Genomic DNA, 21927 nt, shown 5'->3' on the forward strand with positions numbered 1-21927 from the left:
AGGAAGGGACAGGACCGGGGAAGGAGGGGCTGGGCGGGAGAGGGTGGGGCGCTGTTCTCCTTGGGCTCCCAGCTGCAGGGGGCAGCAGAGGACCAGACCTGCGGTTGCAGGGTTAACGCGCCGGGAGGTAGTCCCTTAGACAAGCACAGTATGGATGGTTGACTCTAGGAGATCCAGAATGTGGGCACAGAGGAATTGAGATAGTTGCATGGCAGAAAACAAGCGGCTTGCATCGAATGCCATTCAGCCCTGTTTCGAGGGTTACTGTGTGCATACGTGTGCCGGAAAGCGCTTACTCTTCTTCAGGGCGCGAGACCTGTATGTGTACAGTCTTACCTAAGTAATATCTGGAGGCTTTTGGCCTGCCACCCTAATACCTTCCCAGAATTAAGGCACAACGTCTCCTGCAGAGGACAGTCAGTTAGGGCTGTAGGATCCATCACTAACTTCATTTTCACAAGATTAAAAAAAATAATTAAAAAAATGACTTTCCTAAGCCCTTTTACTGTTTTTTGAAACTAGATTCCTGAATCAAATGCTTGGCAAATACTAGAACCCAGGAACTTTAGTTATAATGTGATAAAAAAATTCATGTAGCAGTTTTATGGTGGGTGGAAGGGACATTAAAAAAATATGTTCAGTTATCTTGGTAAAAGATTCTAAATACATAGAATGCCATTCACCTGTATTTCTGTTGTAAAACAGAACAAGATTAACAACAAATATATGTTATGTAGGAATAGCTCTATGAGATTATTTGTGACTCGTTTGAAGAAAACTTTTAGCATTTTACTGAGAGTGGAAAAGGCTTAAGGGAAGAGCCAGATATAGTATGTTTGTTAATAGGAAGACCACATTTTGAACAGATCAAATCCTAGAAATTTGTCCATGATTCTAAAGTTCGCCTGTGAGAATAAGCAAGCAAGAGACTAAAGAGAATACTGTTAAAAAGAAATAAGGGGCCTTCCCTGGTGGCGCAGTGGTTGAGAGTCCGCCTGCCGATGCAGGGGACACGGGTTCGTGCCCCGGTCCAGGAAGATCCCACATGCCGTGGAGCGGCTGGGCCCATGAGCCATGGCCGCTGAGCCTGCGCGTCCGGAGCCTGTGCTCCACAACGGGAGAGGCCACAACAGTGAGAGGCCCGCGTACCGAAAAAAAAAAAAAAGAAATAAGGGGCCGCTAGTACTACCAAACCACATTATAAACACAAAACTTAAAACATTCTGGTAACTTGGCACATGATAGACAAATCAACTGATAGAATATACAGCCCAGGGGCTTCCCTGGTGATCCAGCGGTTAAGACTCTGCGCTCCAAATTCAGGGCGCCCGGGTTCCATCCCTGGTCAGGGAACTAGATCCCGCATGCCACAACTAAAGATCCCGTATGCAGCAACAAAGATCCCATGTGCCACAACTAAGACCCCGCACAGCCAAATTAAATAAATAAATATTAAATATATATAGCCCAGATAAAGGAACTTAGTGTTGTAATATGTAATAAATACAACTAAAATGCTAATAGTATTGTTAGGGTGGTGAAATGAGGGGAGAATTTTTTCTCTGTCTTCATTTATTCAGTAATTAATTTCTTCAAAAACTATTGTCTACTATGTGCTGGATAGTGTTCTAGCAATGGGGATATAACAGTGAACAAAACAGATAAAAATCTCTGCTCTTTGGAGCTTGTGTTCTAGCTGGGTAGAAGGACAACAAACAAGATAAATGCCTAAGTGAACCATATAGTGTATCAGATAGTAATAAGTACCGGGAAGGGAGATATAAAGTGGTAGGAGGGTGGTTTGAAGTTTTAGAGAGGGTGGCTAGGGAAAGTGACTTTTAAATAAAGACTTGAAAGAAAGGAAGGAGCTATGCATATAAGGAGAGGAATTGAATTTCAGGCAGAGGTTAACAGCAACTGCAGAAGCACTGAGGTTTCCATGCCTGGTGTGGTCAAAGAACATAGGGAAGGCCAGTGTGGCCTGAGTGGAGAGAACTAGGGGCAAAGTAGTAGAAAACAAAGTCAACGAGTTTGGTAGGGTAGATCATATGGGACCTTGCAAGTAACAGAATGTTGCTTTTACTCTGAGTGAGGTGGGAAATATTTGGGGTATTTTGAACGGAGGAGTGTCATGATCTGACACGTATTTAATAGCACCAGTCTAGTTGCTATGTTGAGAACAGGATTTAGGGACAAAGGCAGAGACAGAGAGACTTGTTAGGAGGCCATTGTAATCCAGGAAAGAAGTAGTGGTAGCTTGGAGCAAGGTGGTGGTGGGTGGTGAGTGTGATTGAATTTTAGATTATTTTGAAGGTAGAACTGATAAGATTTGCTCATGAATGGGATGAGGGCTGTGAGAGAGAAAGACAACCAAACTGACACCAGGGTTTTTGGCTTGAGCAGTTGGAAGAATGGAGTTACCATTGACTGAGGTGAGGACCTTGTTTTGGGGAGAGGAGATGATCAGAAGCTCAGTGTTGGATGTATTAAATTTAAGTTGCCTACTAGACATCTGGATGGAATATGGGTGGGAATATGTGGTCTGAAGTTCAAGGGAGAGGCTGGAGATACAGGTTTGCACTATGACTTGTTTTCTTAATTTGTTTTTATTACTTTTATGATAAAAATATGAAAAAGATGGAATAAATGGTTGTCATGACAAAAAACTGGGAGAAGTTAAGCTGCGAAGGTAAATTAGGGTTTTGGAATTACCAACTGGATGTTTCAAACTGTTTCATTTAGGTTCAGACCCTCTGTGGTTAGAGACTGTATCCATGCTGTGCTCAAGGAGGAACTGGCAAATGCTGAATACTCTCCAGAAGAAATGCCTCAGCTCACAAAACGTTTATCAGAAAATATTAAAGATAAATTAAAAGGTAATGGTGGTAATTGGAAATGACTTGTTCCCTTCAAACATCCAATTTTACTCATTTGCCTCCTTTATTTTTAAATAAGTGACATAACTGTGGATTCTATTAAACACACATTTTTCTTCACTGTCTAGTCATCTCAAGTATTTGGTAACTTTTACTCATGTAGGTTTTTGTAGATGGTGGGAAAGGGCAAAGGTGTGAAATACCTAGTTGTACCGAACTACTATCCAAGAATTCCCAGTATGCAGAAAGACCAGAAAATACAGGGGCTTCTTTCCCCCATAATTTTTGGTTGTTTTTTCTACCAAGATAGCAAGTCCTCAGCCTCCCATCAGTACCCTCACAGTCTGACCTCAGTGCATCTCTCCTGCCAAATCCTTAACTACTTGCCCTACTCAGCACTCCACTTCTGCTTCACTCTACATCTGCAGAGCAGATCTTGTGCTTTTCCTCCCTGTTCTTTGTCTCTCTACCTCTCTCAGTCTCTTTTGTTAATAGTGTTATACAATCTGAAAAGTCCTTTCTATCTACCCTTTAAATTTTTAATTTAATTTAATTTTTTTGGCTGCACCACGTGGCTTGCGGGATCTCAGTTCCCCAACCAGGGATTGAACCTGGGCCACGTCAGTGAAAGCCCAGGCCACCAGGGAACTCCCTATTTACTCTTTTTTAAAGATTTTTTTTGGAGGGAAGAAATGTCTTTGTAATCATAATACATTTTCATTGTAATAAACCTGGACAATACACATAAAGTGTTTTTCTGTTTGTTTTTTTTTTTGCGGTACGCGGGCCTCTCCCTGTTGTGGCTTCTCCCGTTGCGGAGCACAGGCTCCGGATGCACAGGCTCAGTGGCCGTGGCTCACGGGCCTAGCTGCTCCGGGGCATGTGGGATCTTCCTGGACCTGGGCACAAACCCGTGTCCCTGTGTCCCCTGCATCGGCAGGCAGACTCTCAACCACTGCGCCACCAGGGAAGCCCATAAAGTGTTTTTTTAATGATATAAAAGTCTGTTGTCCATGGTAGTTACTATTTAACACTTTGATGTATTTTTATTAATATGTTTTAATTTTTAGAAATAAAAAATATAGAAAAATACTAAGAATAAAATAGCAATTCTCTTTCCATCATCCAAATTAACTGTTAGTATATTAACATTTTTGTTTTCAGATTTTTAGTGAAATTCACTATTAAATTATTGTAAAAAAAAATACATGCTTGTTATAAAAAAATAAAGTGTAGAAAAATAATTAAAATTAGAAAAATCACTCCTAATGCCCCCACCCAAGAAGAATCATTAATATTACGTGACCATCATACCAGTCCTCTTTTCTATGTATATATGCAGATAAATACTTTAAAAACAATGGTATACTATAGACTGTTTCCCATAGTGTTACAGCATTCGTTCTATATTTAAATGGAATGATTGCCCACTATTTAGTCCTTTCACCATGGTATTTCCATTGCTGAGTTCTTTTTTCTGGTTCAATTCTTACCTGATGAGATTTTATTGTAAGTTTTTTCAGGAAGGGCTCAGAAATGCTGTATTCCCTGGATTCTTTCCTGTTTGAGAATGCCTTTAAACGAGAATATATTTTGGATGAATATAATATTTTGAGTTAATTATTTTTTGAGAATTTTATGGATGTTGCTTCACTGTCTTCTTGCATTGAATGTTACTGTGGAGAAATCTGAGGCCAGTCTGACGTTCTCTGCAGAAAGAATCCTGTCCCTAACCTTGATGCTCAGTAGTTTTTCTAGGGTATGGCTTGGTATTGAGCATTTTATGTCTGTTAATCTGCAGATTTTATTTTTTCCATATCAAGGAAATTTTCTTGTATCTCTGAGTACATTTCCGGTTCCATTTGTTAGATTATCTACCTTAGGACACCAAATATTGATGCGTTGAATCATCTCTGTCTTCCACATCTATTATCTTTGCTGTAATCTCTTCCTTTTTCTTTGACATATACTTGTGATCACCTTGTCAGTATTTGTTTTCATTTGTGTCTGTCTTGTCTCTTGCCATTTAAAAAAAAAATTATTTATTTATTTTTTGGCTGCATTGGGTCTTCGTTGCTGTGCGTGGGTTTTTCTCTAGTTGCAGTGAGAGGGGGCTACTCTTCGTTGTGGTGCATGGGCCTCTCATTGTGGTGGCTTCTCTTGTTGCGGAGCACGGGCTCTAGGCGTGCGGGCCTCAGTAGTTGTGGCTCGCGAGGTCTAGAGCACAGGCTCAGTAATTGTGGCGCACGGGCTTAGTTGCTCTGTGGCATGTGGGAACTTTCAGGACTAGGTCTCGAACCCATGTCCCCTGCTTTGGCAGGCAGATTCTTAACCACTGCGCCACCAGGGAAGCCCCTCTCTTGCCATTTTTAGTTGATTAGCTCTGCACTAATATCATGTGAGTATTCAGTTTGTTTCCTAGGCCTATAATCTCCCCTTTCACCTTTCTGTTGTTTTGTAATCTGATTGAGTTCTTATTTTACTGAATTTGTGGGCTTATGTTTTTTTTTTTAATAAATTAATTTATTTATATTTTATTTTTGGCTGTGTTGGGTCTTTGTTTCTGTGCGAGGGCTTTCTCCAGTTGCGGCGAGCGGGGGCCACTCTTCATCGCGGTGCGCGGGCCTCTCACTATTGTGGCCTCTCTTGTTGCGGAGCACAGGCTCCAGACGCGCAGGCTCAGTACTTGTGGCTCACGGGCCTAGTTGCTCCGCGGCATGTGGGATCTTCCCAGACCAGGGCTCGAACCCGCATGCCCTGCATTGGCAGGCAGATTCTCAACCACTGCGCCACCAGGGAAGCCCGGGCTTATGTTTTTCTATATTATGAATCAGTTGTGAGGAATTTCTCTTTGTTCCTTGACTTATATTATCTCCTAGGTTGAGTTTTTTGGTCTTTTAAGCAGTACGTTTCTTTTCTTGTTATTCTTTGGTTTGTTTTTGCTGTTGTACCTTTGCATATTGCCATTCAGCTTCTTTTAATTTTGTTCTGATGTGGTGTGGGTGAATTTTTTTTTTTTTTTACTCTCCTCCCACTGTATCTAAGACTATTTTATTTTATTAATTTTTTATTGAAGTGTAATTGATTTGCAATGTTGTGGCAATCTCTGCAGTACAGCAAAGTGACTCAGTTATACACATAGAGACATACTTTTTTTAATATTATTTTCCATTATGGTTTATCACAGGATATTGAATATAGTTCCCTGTGCTATACAGTAGGACCTTGTTGTTTACCCATTCTATATATAATAGTTTGCATCTACCAGCCCCAGATTCCCAGTCCATCCCTCTCCCTCCCTCCCTCCCCCTTGGCAACCACAAGTCTGTCCTCTATGTCTATGAGTCTCTTTCTGTTTTGTAGATAGGTTCATTTGTGCCATATTTTAGATTCCACGTATAAGTGATATTATATGGTATTTCCCTTTCTCTTTCTGACTTACTTCACTTAGTATGATAAATTCTAGTTGCATCCATGTTGCTGTAAATGGCATTATTTCATTCTTTTTTATGGCTGAGTAGTATTCCATTGTATATATGTACCACATCTTCTTTATACATTCATCTGTTGATGGACGTTTAGGTTGTTTCCCTGTTTTGGCTATTGTGAACAGTGCTGCTATGAACATGGGGTGCATGTATCTTTTTGAATTATAGTTTTGTCCAGATATATTCCCAGGGGTGGGGTTGCTGGATCATATGGTAATTCTATTTTTAGTTTTCTGAGGAACCTCCGTACTGTTTTCCATAGTGGCTGCACCAACTTACATTCCCACCAATAGTGCAGGAGGGTTCTCCTTTTTCCACACCCTCTCCAACATTTGTTATTTGTAGACTTTTTAATGATGGCCATTCTGATGGGTGTGAGGTGGTACCCCATTGTAGCTTTGACTTGCATTTCTCTAATAATTAGTGACGTTGAACATCTTTTCATGTGCCTACTGGCCATCTGTATGTCTGTCTGTATTAAGGTGTTCTGCCCATTTTTCAATTGGGTTGTTTGTTTTTTTGTTGTTGAGCTGTCTGAGCTGTTTGTATATTTTGGAGATTAAGCCCTAGTCTGTCACATCATTTGCAAATATTTTCTCCCATTCCGTATGTTTCTTTTTGTTTTTTTTATGGTTTCCTTTGCTATGCAAAAGCATGTAAGTTTGATTAGCTCCCATTTGTTTATTTTTGTTTTTATTTCTATTGCCTTGGGAGACTGACCTAAGAAAGCATTGGTATGATTTTTGTCAGAGAATGTTTTGCCTATGCTGTCTTCTAGGAGTTTTATGGTGTCTAAGACTATTTTATTTTTCCCTCAGAACTGTGTTTTAAGTGATGGGCATTTAATATTCTAGCCGCATTTCTAAAGCATGGGTATGAGAAAAGGAGGAAGAGGAATGGGTAGAGAAAGGAGGAAGCTCAGCTGAGCTGTGCGCACTGTTTTTTAAAAATAACTTGGGCTCTGTCTCCTTCTGAGATTTTATTAAGTATACTGCATTAGGGTTCATGTCCCACAATGGAAGGGTTCCTATAAGTGTTCAGATTGTTTGCCTAATTTACTGTATAATCCTGGAGCTTTTACTTTCATCAAAAAGAGTTGGCTCTGGGACTTCCCTGGTGGTACAGTGGTTAGGAATCTGCCTGCCAATGCAGGGGACACAGGTTCGAGCCCTGGTCTGGGAAGTTCCCACATGCCACAGAGCAATATTTATATATAAATAAATTAAGCTAAATTAAGAGAAAGATTATTTTTTTTTAAAAAGGGGTTGGCTCTGTCTCAACTTTGCCTGTTTCACTTTTTTCTTCTTCACTGTTTCCCCTATTCCTTGGTCAGAAAGGAGGGAAGATAAAGATGCCTATTCAGTTTTCTGTCCCCCAGGTTTGTTGTTGGGGAGAATTTTCAGGATTTTGCTGTTTCAGCAGTGTAGTTTTGGGGGAAGCAGCTGAGTTGTCCTAGGCCATACCAGTATTCTCCAGAATCTTATGGTTTATTTTCTATCTTACTGAACAGCTTGCAGTTTTCTAAAGATCCCATGCTCTTTGTCTTTGCATATGCTGTCCCCCTCCATAGAATGGAGAAACATTGTCCATCTGGTAAATTCTCACTCATCTTTCAGGACTCAGCTCACTTATCCCATCCTCCAAGAAGTCTTTTCTGGTCATCCTTTCCCTGTTGCCCAGTCAAAGGGAGGAGCCATCCAGTTCTGTGCTCCTAATGTACCTTATACATGCCTCTCTTTGAATTATTACTACATTGCATTTTCATTTTATTTTCCATGTTTGCCTTCCCAACTACTATGAGTTCTTTAAGGCAAGAAGAGCATCTTATTTATCTCTGTATCTTGAGGGCCTAGCTCATTTCCTGACTTAGAGTAGGGGAGAAAGGAAGGAAGCTAAGACCTACTGAGAGTCTACTATGGAAGAGAAATGGGTAGAGACAGGAGGGAGCTTGTCTCTACCCACTTCCTCACAACACGGCCAGGAGGAAGGTAGTGATATTCCCATTTAACAGTTGAGGGAGATTTAAACCAAAACGTTAAATAACCCGTCTAAAGTTACACACTTACTAAGCTTATGGTTAGAATTTGTCCTTAAGTCTGACTCCTAAGCTTATAATCATACTCAGTAAGGGCTTGTAGACTGAATGCTTATGTTCATTTCTAGGCAAATTTGCCTTCGTTAAGTAATTTTACCATATATTTGCTTATAGATAACTTTCTTATTTTTTCTTTCCAGAAATGGGATTTGACCGATATAAAATGGTGGTGCAAGTAGTGATTGGAGAACAAAGAGGGGAAGGTGTATTGTGAGTAGTTGGCTTTTCCTTCTTGTTTTTATTTTTATATATTTCTTATTGGGTATTCATCTTCTCGACAATCCAGTAAGATAGTGTCTTTGCAAGAGTGAGAGGAATGGACGGTATAATAAAATGCAGCTGTGAACTGAAGAGATCCTGGTACTGAGCAGCGAGGTTGACAGTCTGGGTGAACTCCATGGGGTAACTCACTTCTCATAGTATCTGTAGGCTAGTACGTCTTTCAGGGCTTATGTATATATGCTCCCAAAGAGAGTGTAGGATTATGTATATATGTTTCCTCCCATATTCCTTGTTGCCTGGTTTTTGGTCCTACCATTCTCCTAAATTAATATCTTTAAAGTTGTCTGAGTGACAATTTTCATAGCTATTGTTATTGGCCTGGGCTTCTGTTTTTTAAAATTCACTCTGGTTTTTTTGGCCCTGATGTCACTCGTGTAACTTGTTTCTCTTCTGTTTTTCTAACTGATTATTCTCTCCTAAACTGGTTCCTCTTTCTCCCCTACATCCCCAGCTGTGAGCTTTCCTCAAGACTCAGTTCTTATTCTTCTGCTCTTCTGTGTGCTTTTTCAATGAGCTCATTCATTCTCATTACCTCAAACCATCATTCCTGTATTGGCAAGTTCGAAATCTGTATTTCCTGTCTTTTCCTGTGCCCAAGTGTTAATCTCCTGTTTCCCTTTGTAAACAGTGCCTAGTCCAGTATTTTATAAGAAAGTATGAAAATATTTGCTGGATGAATTAAAAAAATACCTTGTAGATACTATCACTGAGAATTTTCACTATAGAATGTTAGCTTGGGAGGAGAATGCAGATTCTTTCTGGTGTCCAGTCCCCTTATTTTATGATGACGCTTATGAGGTTCAGCATGATTTGCCCAAAATTCTAGATCTGGCTGGCGTCAGGCTCACTAATAGAGCCCAGGCTTCTGACTCCTCGCACAGTACTCTTCACTGTGGTGCCCTCTACCATTCGGTCAAAAGGCTTCAGTAGAGTTCTTCACCACAGAGAAACTAAGAAATACCTTACTATTCTGTCATCTCAGAGTCAACGTGTTCAAATAGAGTTGCATATTTCTTTCCCCTTCCTCTCCTCAAATAAGCCTCTCATTTTCATTTCTCTGCCTCCTGCCTTATGACCAAGATTCCATTGACTCAGGCTTAAAAGTGTGGAACTCTCTTTTATCTTATGTAGCCATTACTCTCTCTCATTGCACGCACTGTAACCTGGATGCCAGGGTTGCTTAGCAGCCCCTTATCAGCACTTCCAGACTCTGATCTCTCTCCTCTGCAATTCACACAGCAGACCAGTCTCCCAGAAGTACACCCTCACCTCCTTTTCATAAACTCTATAGAGTTTATTTCAAATCCTGTATAGTATAAACTCCTCAGACTTGTCCTGACTGACTTTGTTCAATGTGATCAGGTTAAACTCTAAAGCATGGCATATAAGGCCTTCCCCACTTCCTTTTAAAACTTTTATCATCTAAAATTTTAGGCATATGAAAAAGTACATGGACTAAGGAACTCCCATATGTCTATTACTTATCTTTAAGGTTATTAACACACACCCATGTTGTTTCATTTATACCTCCATCTACTCTCCCTGACCCCACCAGATTATCTTGAAGCAAGTTCTAGTCATCATATCATTTAATCTGTAAGTACAACAGTATATATCTCTAAAATATAAGGGCCCTTTTCAACATAATAAAATATCGCATGTAAATATTGAAAATCCTTAATATTATAAAACATTCAGTTAGCTTTTAATTATTCCCAGTTGTCTCATATATACATGTGCATGTATGTATATGTGTGTTTTTGTGCGTGTGTATGTGTATTTTTTTTAGTTTGTTCAGGTCAGGATACAGACAAAGTCCATGCATTGCATTTGGTTGATACGTCTCCTAAATTTCTTTTAGTCTGTCATTTTGCTTCTTCTCCCTCACCCCCCTTTTTTTTAACCTTGCCATTTATTTGTTGAGGAAATTGGGTTGTTTGTCTTGTAGAGTTTCCTACATTCTGGTATTTGAGGATTGTATCCCCATGGTATTGTTTAGTACGTCTTCTAGCTCCTGTATTTCTTGTAAATAAGTAGTTAGATCTAGTCTTTTTTTTTTTTTTTTTTTTTCGGTACGGGGGCCTCTCACATGTGGGATCTTCCGGGACCGGGGCACAAACCCGTGTTCCCTGCATTGGCAGGCAGACTCTCAACCACTGTGCCACCAGGGAAGCCCAGATCTAGTCTTAATCAGTGATAGGTTCGAGTTTTGGGCAAGAATAGTACATAGGTGTTTAGTATACATTCTATTCCATCTTATCAGGAGGCACAAAAATGTCTGGCTCTTCCTATATTTATTGTTAAGATTGATCATGGAGTTTAGATGTTGTTGGATAGATCCATCTATTATAAAGTTCCCTATCAGCTTTACCATTAATGATTTTAGCATCTGTCCTAGATCCATTATTCATCACAGGTTACAAGATAGTGATCTTCTATCATTGTTCTTTATTTATAAGCTGGAATTCTTCTATTAAGAATGACTTTTTTGGGCTTTCCTGGTGGCACAGTGGTTGAGAGTCCGCTTGACGATGCAGGGGACGCGGGGTTGTGCCCCGGTCCAGGAAGATCCCACATGCCGTGGAGCGGCTGGGCCCGTGAGCCATGGCCGCTGAGCCTGCGCATCCGGAGCCTGTGCTCCGCAACGGGAGAGGCCACAGCAGTGAGAGGCCCGCATACCGCAAAAAAAAAAAAAAAAAAAGAATGACTTTTTTTTTTTCATTTGTTTCATTACAATGAGATACAGTTTGTATAGGAAAGGAGGGATAAATTTACCTATTTTCAGAGTAATGAATTGGTTCCCTAGCATCCTCCCAAGGTTACCAATGAGTTTTTTTTCTATCCATGAACCCATGGTTTTAAATATATGTGATGTGTTTAAATCAATTGCAGTTAGTATCTTCACTGAAGCTCAAATTGTCCCATCTTTGGCCATTGGTAGCTTCTTCTTCCCCTCCCCTCCCCTCCCTTCCCTTTCCTTCCTTCCCTTCCTTCATTCCTTGTTTTGTTTTGTTTTTGAAAAAACACAGACGCTTTATTTCTCTTCTCAAAACACACCAGATAGGAATCCCAGCCTGGTGAGGTGCTTCCCTGCTGTCAAGGATATAGGCCCTCCTGTTTTGCTCTGCTGTGTCCTCATCTGCATGGTTGAAGATGGCTCAATACTACATTTATTTACATTCCTTAAGGGAAAGAGATAGAAGGAAAGCATATATGCCTTTCCATTTTCAGTACTTTAAAGATGTGATTACATTGTCTTCTGATTTCAGTTGGTTCTGTTGAGAAATCAGCTCTAAGTCTTATTATTGTTCCTTTGGAGGTGATGTGTCTTTTTTCCTAGCCACTTTAACATGTTTTTCTCATTGCCTTTTGACTATGAAGATATATGGTTTTCTTTGTACTTATTCTACTTGGGGTTCTCAGGGCATTTTGAATTTGTGGGCTCTTGAATCTGTTTTGTATCAGATTGGGAAAAGTCTTAACCATTATCTTTGTTTCTTTTTTTTAAATAAATCTTTTAGAATAGTTTAGATTTACAGAAAAGTTGCAGAGATAGGACAGAGAGTTCTTAACTACTTCACATCCATTTTCTTCTATTATTAACATCTTCTATTAGTATGGTACATTTGTCACAATTAATGAACCAATATTGATGCATTATTATTAACTAAAGTTCATACTTTATTTGGATTTCTTTAGTTTTCGCCTAATGTCCCTTTTCTGTTCTAGGATCCTATCTAGGATACCACATGTCATGTCTCTTTAGTCTTCTCTTGGCTCTGACAGTTTCTCAGACATTCCTTGGTTTTGATGACCTTGACAGTTTTGAGAAGTACTGGTTAGGTATTTTGTAGAATATGCCTCAAATGGGATTTGTCTGCTCATGATTAGTTTGGGATTATAGGTTTTCGGGAGGAAGATCACAGAGGTAAAGTGCTGTTCTCATTATATCATTCATTTCAGGGTACATACTGTCAACATTACATATTACTGTTGATGTTAACCTTGATCCCTGCCTGAGTAGTGTTTGTCAGGTTTTTCACTATAAAGTTACTCTTTCTTCCCCTTTCCATTCTGTACTTTTTACAAAGAAATCACTGTGTGCAGCCCACACTTAAGGAGCAAGGAGTTATGCTCCACCTCCTTGAGGGCAGTGTCTACATAAATTACTTGGAATTTTTCAGCATAAGAGATTTGTCTGTTCTCTCTCATTTATTTATTTATTCAGTCATTTATTTATTTCAGTATGGACTATGGATTTTTATAATTTGGATTATAATCCAGTACTACTTTATTTATTTTGTTGCTCAAATTGTTCCAGCTTTGGCCATTGAGAGCTCTTTCAGCTGACTCCTGGGTTCCTTTCACATACCCTACTATTGTGGGTTTTTTGAGCACAACCTCATTTACTGGCACTATAAGATGCCCCACCTTATCCATTCCCTGCCCCAGCCCTAGAATCAGCCATTTCTCTAAGGAACCTTGATTCATTGTATGGCAGAATGCATTAGAAACTAAGATCTGGGTGCTATATATATGGCTATTATCTTTTAAAATATTACCTGTGCTTCATTTGCTCTCTGCTATCCTTTATGGACTCCAATAACAAGTATTTAGATCTCTTTACTGTAATTTATGATGCTCTTTTCTGAATTTTTGTTTTTTCTCTCTGTGCTTCAGTTTGGATATTTTTTTATTGACCTGTCCTTCAGTTCACTAATCCTCTTTTCATTGTGTCTAATCTGCTATTAAACCCACCAACTGAATTCCTAATTTGTTATTATATTTTTCAGGTCTAGAATTCCCATTTAATTCTTTTTTCATAAAAATTGTTTTTTGTATATTCTAATTGTATACTGAAATTCTTTATTTTTTATCTATGTTCTCCATCCTCCCTCTCTCCTCCTTTTTTGCATTTTGGTCATAACAGTGCTTACGCTAGTATCTGGATCACATGTGAGTCTGTTTCCTTTGATTATTTTTTTGTCTTGTTAATCTTTCATATGGCTCTGTCTCTTGGCATGCCTAGTTTGAGTCCTGGACATTGTGTTTAAAAAAAAAACTGTAAAACTTCCAGATAATATTATTTTCCTCCAGAGAAGTTTAACCCTTTCCTTTGTAATTCAGGTAGAATATGGGCTACTTACCGTAATCCAATCAGATACTGAGCTGAGTTGAGGTTGGGTTGCTGATTTGATAAGTCTCTCTCTATCTTTAGCTCACCCTTCTGTCTTGAACATAGCCCTTCAGATCTTTCAATGAAGAACCTGGAGTGTTCATTGGAACCCCAGCCTCAGCAGGTACTGACTTTTAGTCCTTTCCTCAGGATTAAACTATCCTTCATTTCAGAGGCTTCTTTTTTAATGAATTAGTTTCCTTAAAAAGCAAAAATATATTATTTTACAGTTCTGGAGATCATAAATTCAGAATGGGTTTTGTGGAGCTAAAATCAAGGTGTTGGCAGGACTGTATTCCTTCTGGAGGCTCTGGGGGAGAGTCCATTCCCTTGCCTGTTTCATCTTCTAGAGGCTACCTGCATTCCTCAGCTCATAAACCCTTCCTCCATCTTCAAAGCCAACAGCATTGCATCTTCAGGTATCTCTTGATTCTGACCTTCCTGCCTCCCTCTTTCTTTTATAAGGACCCTTGTGATTACATTGAGCCCACCTGGATAATCTCCCCATCTGAAGATCCTTAGTTACACATCTGTAAAACCATTTTTGCCATGTAATATAACATATTCACAGGTTCTGGGATTTAGGACATAGACATATTTGGTGGGGGGCCATTATTTTGCCTACCACATATAGCTTTTTAGGTTCCTGCTTATGCAGTTTCAGAATTCAGCACATGTCTTGAGAGGAAACCTACTATGTGACCGGCTCAGTTCTACTCTCTCCTTTTTCACACAGATCTTGGTCCCCCAAGCCTCCAATTTTATCCACCCCGGCCCTGCAAGACTGCCAGCAGTCCTGCTGGTTTCTTTTTCCCTTAGTAATTGGTCCTGTACCTGGGCAAAGCCCAGGCTCTCAGCCTCTAGCTCTGTGCCCAGAGCTGGCAAATGCCCCAGGGAGAACTTTGCTGCAAAATATCAACTTACCTCATGTGGTTCACCTTTCTCTGGAATTTTGGCTCCCCTAGTCCAATTTGCTTCAGCAGCTCTCTGATTCATTTTATTCGGTTTTTCTAATTGACTTGGTGGGAGCATTGGCCTGCTACAAAGTGTTCCATCATATTTCTTCTAAGTCTTTTGACATAACTTTATCAATATAAATATATATACACATATGTGTAAAAAAATATATATATACATAAATGTGTGTATGTATATTTTTAAATATAACATTCTTTTAAAAAATTTATTTATTTATTTGGTTCACTGGGTCTCATTCGTGGCAGGTGGCCTCCTTAGTTGTGGCGTGTGAACTCTTAGTTGCAGCATGCATGTGGGATCTAGTTCCCTGACCAGGGATCGAACCCAGGCCCCCTGCATTGGGAGTGCAGAGTCTTAACCACTGCACCACGAGGGAAGTCCCTATAAAATTCTTTTTGATATAGCGCAGGGTTTTGATATGACCCAAGTGTCCCAGGTTTAATCTTGTACGTTTACAGCCGTGGCCCTAGAATTGGCCATTCCTCCGAGGAGCTCTGGTTCCTTTTATTGGGAAATTGTGTAAAGAGACCACAATTTGAAAGCAAAGACTTTGTTTTATGCATCTTTGTATCATTTGCACCTAGCACTTTGCTCGTATATAATACTCAACAAATAATTATTAAACACATTTTTATATTCATGCTTTCACTTGGTTCTGCTCAGCTTAAGCACTACTTCTTTGGCTTTTACTCCTCTCTAAATTCTCTAAAATTCTTTAGCACTTCTACAGATTTAATTCAACGATTGTGCATCTTGGACTTGAAGGCTTGATCTAGATAGACATTATAATCCGTTTTAATCCTAATAACCTATAAATCAGCACCAACAATACATTATCTTATTCTTTTGGTGTGTATTAATTTTTTTTCACCTATTTAAGCTGAGAATTGTTTGAGGACAAACCGGATTTTATTCTTTCTGGACAAATGGTACTTGCTAAATAAATACTTGTTGATTGATCAGTTAAGTAGATTAATTTTATTTCATACTGTTACAGTTTGGAAATAGGTGGAACTTTTTTGATTTAAGAATGTGTGAAATATTAGGCTGGGGGGAGCTCTTCTATGTAAAACTGAAAAAAAAAGTCTTTTAAAATTAAACCAATATAGCATGGTGTATATATAACTTTCTCTACAGACTTGAGGCTGAACCACCTAGATTCAAAGCCAAGCTTTGTCACTTACTATATAAATGACCTTGGACAAGTTTACTTAGTTTCTCCGACTCTCAGTTTCCATGTTTATTAAATGGATGTAATAATAATGCCTTTCTCATAGGATTGAGTTAATACATGTAAAGCTCTTAGACCAGTGGGGCACAAAGTGCTCAATAAATGTTAATGATGAATCATATACATACATTTAATTAAAAAAATTTAAAATTACTTTTTAAACTTAACATTACATTGTGAACATCTTTTCATGTTCTTAAAGTTTTCTTTTTGTAAAAAATACCTTTAATGGCTGCATAGAATTTCATTGCTAAGAAATACCTTAATTTTGTTTACCAATCCAATACTTCTGGGTATTTAAGTTGTTTCCACTTTTAAATAGGCTTTTATTTTTACTGACATTTTTTCTTATCCAAGAACTGGGGAGAGGAGAATGGCTAATTTTAGAACTTAGTATAGCATCCTCTAGAGATAATACTGTATTTAGAATTAGTTAGAAGATTGAATTCTAGTTCAGAGTTTGCCCCTTTCTTTTCTGTGACTCTATAAAATGATCAGGTTGGACTAAATAATTTGTTGGGTCCTTTCTAGACCTACCTTCTCATATTATTGTGCAGGAATTGAGCACATTTTAGCCATAAGTCTTAGGTATTATTTCCTCTAAAAGTCATACACAGATATATTACCTGAAATAATCTATAACAGAGCTTCCCACCCAGACTACCAGTGACTTAGGCCATCGGGCAGCTATCAGAGTCTGAGGCTGCTAGACCCCTGGGCTGGTCACCTCCAGCTGCAAGCAGCCTTATCTATGACTCCAGTCCCTTCTAGTTTACCCAGTATACTCTGCTGTACAAATATGATTTTCTGTATGTCATCTCATTCTGTGAAAAGGTTTGGAAGCACTGATGTATAAGAATGTATCAAGGAAAACTTTTGCTCGTGGCAGGTATATATAGTTCAGATCCTTGTTATATTGTTGATAATACTCTCTTCTTTGACGTTTTAGCATGGCTACTCGCTGTTTCTGGGATGCTGACGCTGACAACTGTACTCATGATGTTTTCATGAATGTAAGCCTATTTGGAACCCTTTTTTTCCTTTCTCAGGGTCACGTGGGCATTCCAAATCAAATCACTTACTATTTGTTAAGATGTGAGGACACTTTATTTATTTTTTTTGGCCGTGCTACACCGCATGTGGGATCTTAGTTCCTCAACCAGTGATTGAACCCGTGCCTCCTGCAGTGGACCGCCAGGGAAGTCCCTGAGGACACTTTGGTTTTAGACATTTGTCTGAGACTTCTTCTGGATAAGATGATTTTACTGTTCGTTTGTGTTATTAAAGCAGAAACATAGACTGCTGCTTATAGGCAAGGATACTTTATGATGTAACTCTTCACAAGTTTGAATGTGGAAATCGCATATTATTTATTTGGTGCTAATAGACATATAGCAGTTTGCTAAGCTGCAAAGAAATTTGGGTGGCAGGGATTCCATGAGCAAAGGTGATTCTTCTTTCAGTAATAAAATTAATTACTTTATCTTAAAGCTATTTCTCAAAACTAAACAAAAGAGGAATTTTTAAAAATAGGTTTCATTTAAACATTGGTATGTTATTGACATGAGTGTCACGTATTTTAATCATATGTTGTTATTTTATACTTGCTTCCAGAAATATTCCCACCTTCTATCCAAATGCTCCCAGGTTGTGAATTAGTAGAGTCAGAATTAAAGTACAGTAGAGTAGAAAAGAACTAGATTGGGTGAATCAGGAGAGAGGTTCCATTTCTAGCTCTGTAACTTTCTAATTAAATGACTTCAGGTAAGTCATTGAACTTTTCTGTGGTTGTATCAGTAACACTAGGAAGCTGTACTAGATTTTCCTAAAGACTGGCTGTGGCTGCCTAAGAATAATTTGAGGAACTTTTAAAAAATACGGATGCCAAGGCTCTGCTCAATAGATTCTGATCAAACAAGCCAGGGGTTGGATCAGTGACTCTGAATTTTTAAAAAGTTCTCCACATGATTATACTCACTGCCAGGTATGGAAGCTGCTTGTGTAGATGATCTTAAGGTACCTTTTGGCTCTAAAATTCTATGGTCCTACCAAAGTTTTATTTTATGCCCAACTGCCCTAGGGATGGAAGGCTGAACAGTGGGAAGTACTATGTAAATCTTCATTTATCAGCTTTCTAGGGGAAGGGTAAATAAAGCTCAGGTGGTGGTTTTTCCTGCTTTTTGGAGTTAAAACTGCATATTTCTCTGAGTCCTTATATAATACAGTTCATTCATTCAACAAATAATTCTGAGCTCCTATTATGTGCCAGCTTCTGTAGTGGCCTATATATATTTTTTTAAAAAAATAGATTTATTTATATTTTTATTTATTTATTGTATTTTTGGCTGCATTGGGTCTTCGTTGCTGTGCGCGGGCTTTCTCTAGTTGCGGTGACAGGGGGCTACTCTTTGTTGCAGTGCGTGGGCCTCTCATTGCGGTGGCTTCTCTTGTTGCGGAGCACGGGCTCTAGGCGTGCAGGCTTCAGTAGTTGTGGCTGCTTTAAAGATTATCAGGATCAGGTTTTAGAATACAGGATTAGTTGGGGCGCTGTCTAAAAATAATTTTTGAAAGCCTGATCTAGGTTGCTGACTTAGTCTACTGTATCTTTAGTTCAGTTTGTTGAGTGTTTATTTAGGCTTAATTTTTTAGGACTTAAAGTACTTTATTTGGGAGAAGATCCCAGGAAGGACCAATAGAATATGAGGAAATGAGAGAGGGGAGAGAAAAGCATATACTATTGAGCTGATAATTGCTGTGGATAACCAGGGCTCAGTCCTGATGGAGAACTCTGGGTGGCATTGTAAGAACAGTGCCAGTCAAAGTGGGGTCCACAGACCAGTGCCAGTCTATGAACTGTTTGTTATAGGTCTTCAATAAGATAAGTACATAAATTAAGTGTAAGGGTTTAGAAACACTCATGGAATTTGACAAAGTAATTTTATGTTCATTGAATCTAATAAGTTTTGGTTATATTTGTATGTTTCTTTTTTCATTTCATTTTCTTAGTTATTAATTTCTATTGTATTTTATGAAAGTATCAGTTCATAAGGGATTGACAATTAAAACAAACAAAAAAATAGGTCCCTCACCACAGATAGCACTGTTTGAGAACACAGCTCACAGTAATTCCTTCCAAGAAGCCAGGGAACTGGGCTAACCACGGAATTTGCTTTTGGTTAATAATCGGGTAGTGGAACTCATGTTTTCTCCCATCATTGCCAGGCTGGAGGTGAGGTTGGTGAGTTAGGAGTTGCTGAGGCAGGTGGAACTCCTGTAATAAGTACCTAAAAAGTGTTTTAACAAATTTAACTAGGATCTGGAACACATTTTGAGATTCTGAGTTAAAAGATGGACAAATGGGGGCTTCCCTGGTGGTGCAGTGGTTGAGAGTCCGCCTGCCGATGCAGGGGACACAGGTTCATGCCCTGGTCTGGGAAGATCACACATGCCACAGAGCGGCTGGGCCCATGAGCCATGGCTGCTGAGCCTGCGCGTCCAGAGCCTGTGCTCCGCAATGGGAGAGGCCACAACAGTGAGAGGCCCACGTACCGAAAAAAAAAAAAAAAAGATGGACAAATGAATTTTATCAATTAAGAACAAACAACCAGATATCATTTGTCCTTATCCAGAATTTATGACAAGGTGCTGTATTTTCGTTATTTGTGAAACTATAATATCCTTGGGTTGGGTAATGCATTTACTCCAAGAAACTCAAAGCATTTTAATTATATTATTTCTTTGATAAATCAGGAAAAACAGGAATACTTGTTTTATGAATAAACGTTACATAAAGTACATTAGTTTGCATTTTATTTCTTCATTCAAAAAATATAATTCTTTACTCATCCTACCCTTTTAGCAAGCAATTTTGTAGCTACCCCGAGGCAAGCAAATTTATAATTATACTCTGGAAAACCTGTTTCTTAAAGAAGGGAAAGAGTCTTCATGATTGAAAATTGGCAAAGATCTGAGATGTTAATTTCACGTCCGTGCTGCCTTTCCTCCTTCATTAGTACTAACATTCTGGATTTGTGTGTTTGTTTTCTTTCTGTTTTGTTTGTTTTTTTAGGACAGTTTATTCTGTGTTGTAGCGGCATTTGGCTGTTTCTACTATTGAATCTTTGAAAGCTGGAAAAAGATATGACCATGAAGAAATATGAAGTTTTTTATATTGTTAAATATCTTGACAAAATAAAGTTGGCAGTTTGACAACGGAGTTTGTTGAGTTTTAGGCCTTATAGTTTAATGTTTTGATTTCTTTATAACATGTTATTACATTTGGAAGGTAGAGAAAAAAGTAGGGAAAATTCATAATTCAATTGTTCAAACATAACCAGTGGTGTTTTGTTGTTTTTTTTTTTGCAGGGTTAAAAAAATCATGTATATAATTTTGTAACCCGATTTTTCACTTCTCATAATGTCATGTGCAATTTTTTTGCCATTTTATTTGATCGCAATTTTCACTAGCATACTTTAATAGTTGTACTTATTCCATTAGGTTATACACCATTGGTTATCTTTGCCATGTCCTTAATGAGGGACTGATTATTTCTAATTTTTCACTATTATAAATAACACTGAGATCAGTTTATTTGTGCATAAAGTTTTTTATCCTACATTTTTTTGGAAATGAGGAATATCAAATAATATATTATTAATCAAACATAACTACAGTGAATCCCATATAGGAAATATTAATATCACCTTATAGCAATTATAGGAAAAGAGCTTAAGGAAATTGGAAAACTCCAGTTTCTTAAAGACAGTTTTGTCAAAAAAGGTTGGAGTTTACTCTCCACATGTCAAGATGCTCCTTAGGTCAATCTGCAGTGTCCTAAGATCCTCTCAGATGGTTTCAACCTAATCATTGCCAAGACGCCATCATGGACAGAGTTGTCTGTAGGCCATCAAGCTGGTGAGGGTTACCAGGTTCTGGGTAGGACAGGCTCTTGCAGGTACAGTGCATACACATACACATGGAGTTCAGGTAGGACACCAACTGCTCCATCAACTATAACGTGAAAGACCCTGTATGGAGGGCGATGTGATCATACTGTTGGAATCAGAGCAAGAGGCTCAGAGACTACGTTGATCCTGCTGAGCCCTGGATGTCTGGGTCAAGCACTTAGCCCATGTTTAGGATCAAACTTGTTTCAAGAAGCAGATCTGAATAACTCTGTATATCATTTTTTTTTTTTTGTGGTACGCAGGCCTCTCACTGTTGTGGCCTCTCCCATTGTGGAGCACAGGCTCCGGACGCGCAGGCTCAGAGGCCATGGCTCACGGGCCCAGCCGCTCCACGGCATGTGGGATCTTCCCGGACCGGGGCACGAACCCATGTCCCCTGCATCGGCAGGTGGACTCTCAACTGCTGCGCCACCAGGGAAGCCCTGTATATCATTTTTCATGGTGAATTATTGGAAGCATTTCCTTTAAGATCAAGAAAAAGGGAAGGATGCCCTCTCTCACCACTTATACTCTATATAGTGCTTACATGCAAAGTTCCAAACAGTCTCCTTTTTTTTGCTCTGAACGTGAATATCATTCCTGGAAATGCAAACTGGCATCCGTTCACTGACCACGCAGAGGAACTGATCTTTCTAAGCCACGGAGTCAAGTTTTGGAAAACTGCTAGTGCTGGAGGGTCTCCTGCAGAGGCAGGAGGTGGCTGTGGCTCACCGTGGGGACAAGGACACTGGCAGCAGAAGTTCTGGGAAGTACTCGTTGGCGTGAACCCTCCCGGAGTCTGCCATTAGCCCCACTGCTTTTCCTACATTTTTGAATTACTGCTTTTATCTTTC

At 39.1% G+C, this 21927-nt stretch overlaps 1 protein-coding gene across 3 annotated transcripts in view; it reads left to right on the forward strand.

The window, feature by feature from the left end:
- Positions 1-20351, forward strand: part of DYNLT2B (dynein light chain Tctex-type 2B) — a 21288-nt gene extending 937 nt beyond the window's left edge. The window contains exons 2-6 of one of the 3 annotated variants that reach the window (XM_024752050.1): positions 2743-2876; positions 8600-8669; positions 13960-14041; positions 17076-17139; positions 20196-20351. In XM_024752050.1, coding sequence (XP_024607818.1) covers positions 2743-2876; positions 8600-8669; positions 13960-14041; positions 17076-17105 — 316 coding nt within the window. In that variant the 3' untranslated portion in view covers positions 17106-17139; positions 20196-20351. The remainder of the gene's footprint in view (positions 1-2742; positions 2877-8599; positions 8670-13959; positions 14042-17075; positions 17140-20195) is intronic. The other 2 variants (XM_024752051.1, XM_024752049.1) reach the window with 2 other exon arrangements.
- The last annotated feature ends 1576 nt before the right edge of the window (positions 20352-21927 follow it).

Source organism: Neophocaena asiaeorientalis, unplaced genomic scaffold, assembly GCF_003031525.2.
Source record: "Neophocaena asiaeorientalis asiaeorientalis breed wild unplaced genomic scaffold, Neophocaena_asiaeorientalis_V1.1 scaffold293, whole genome shotgun sequence".
Classification (NCBI taxonomy): domain Eukaryota; kingdom Metazoa; phylum Chordata; class Mammalia; order Artiodactyla; family Phocoenidae; genus Neophocaena; species Neophocaena asiaeorientalis.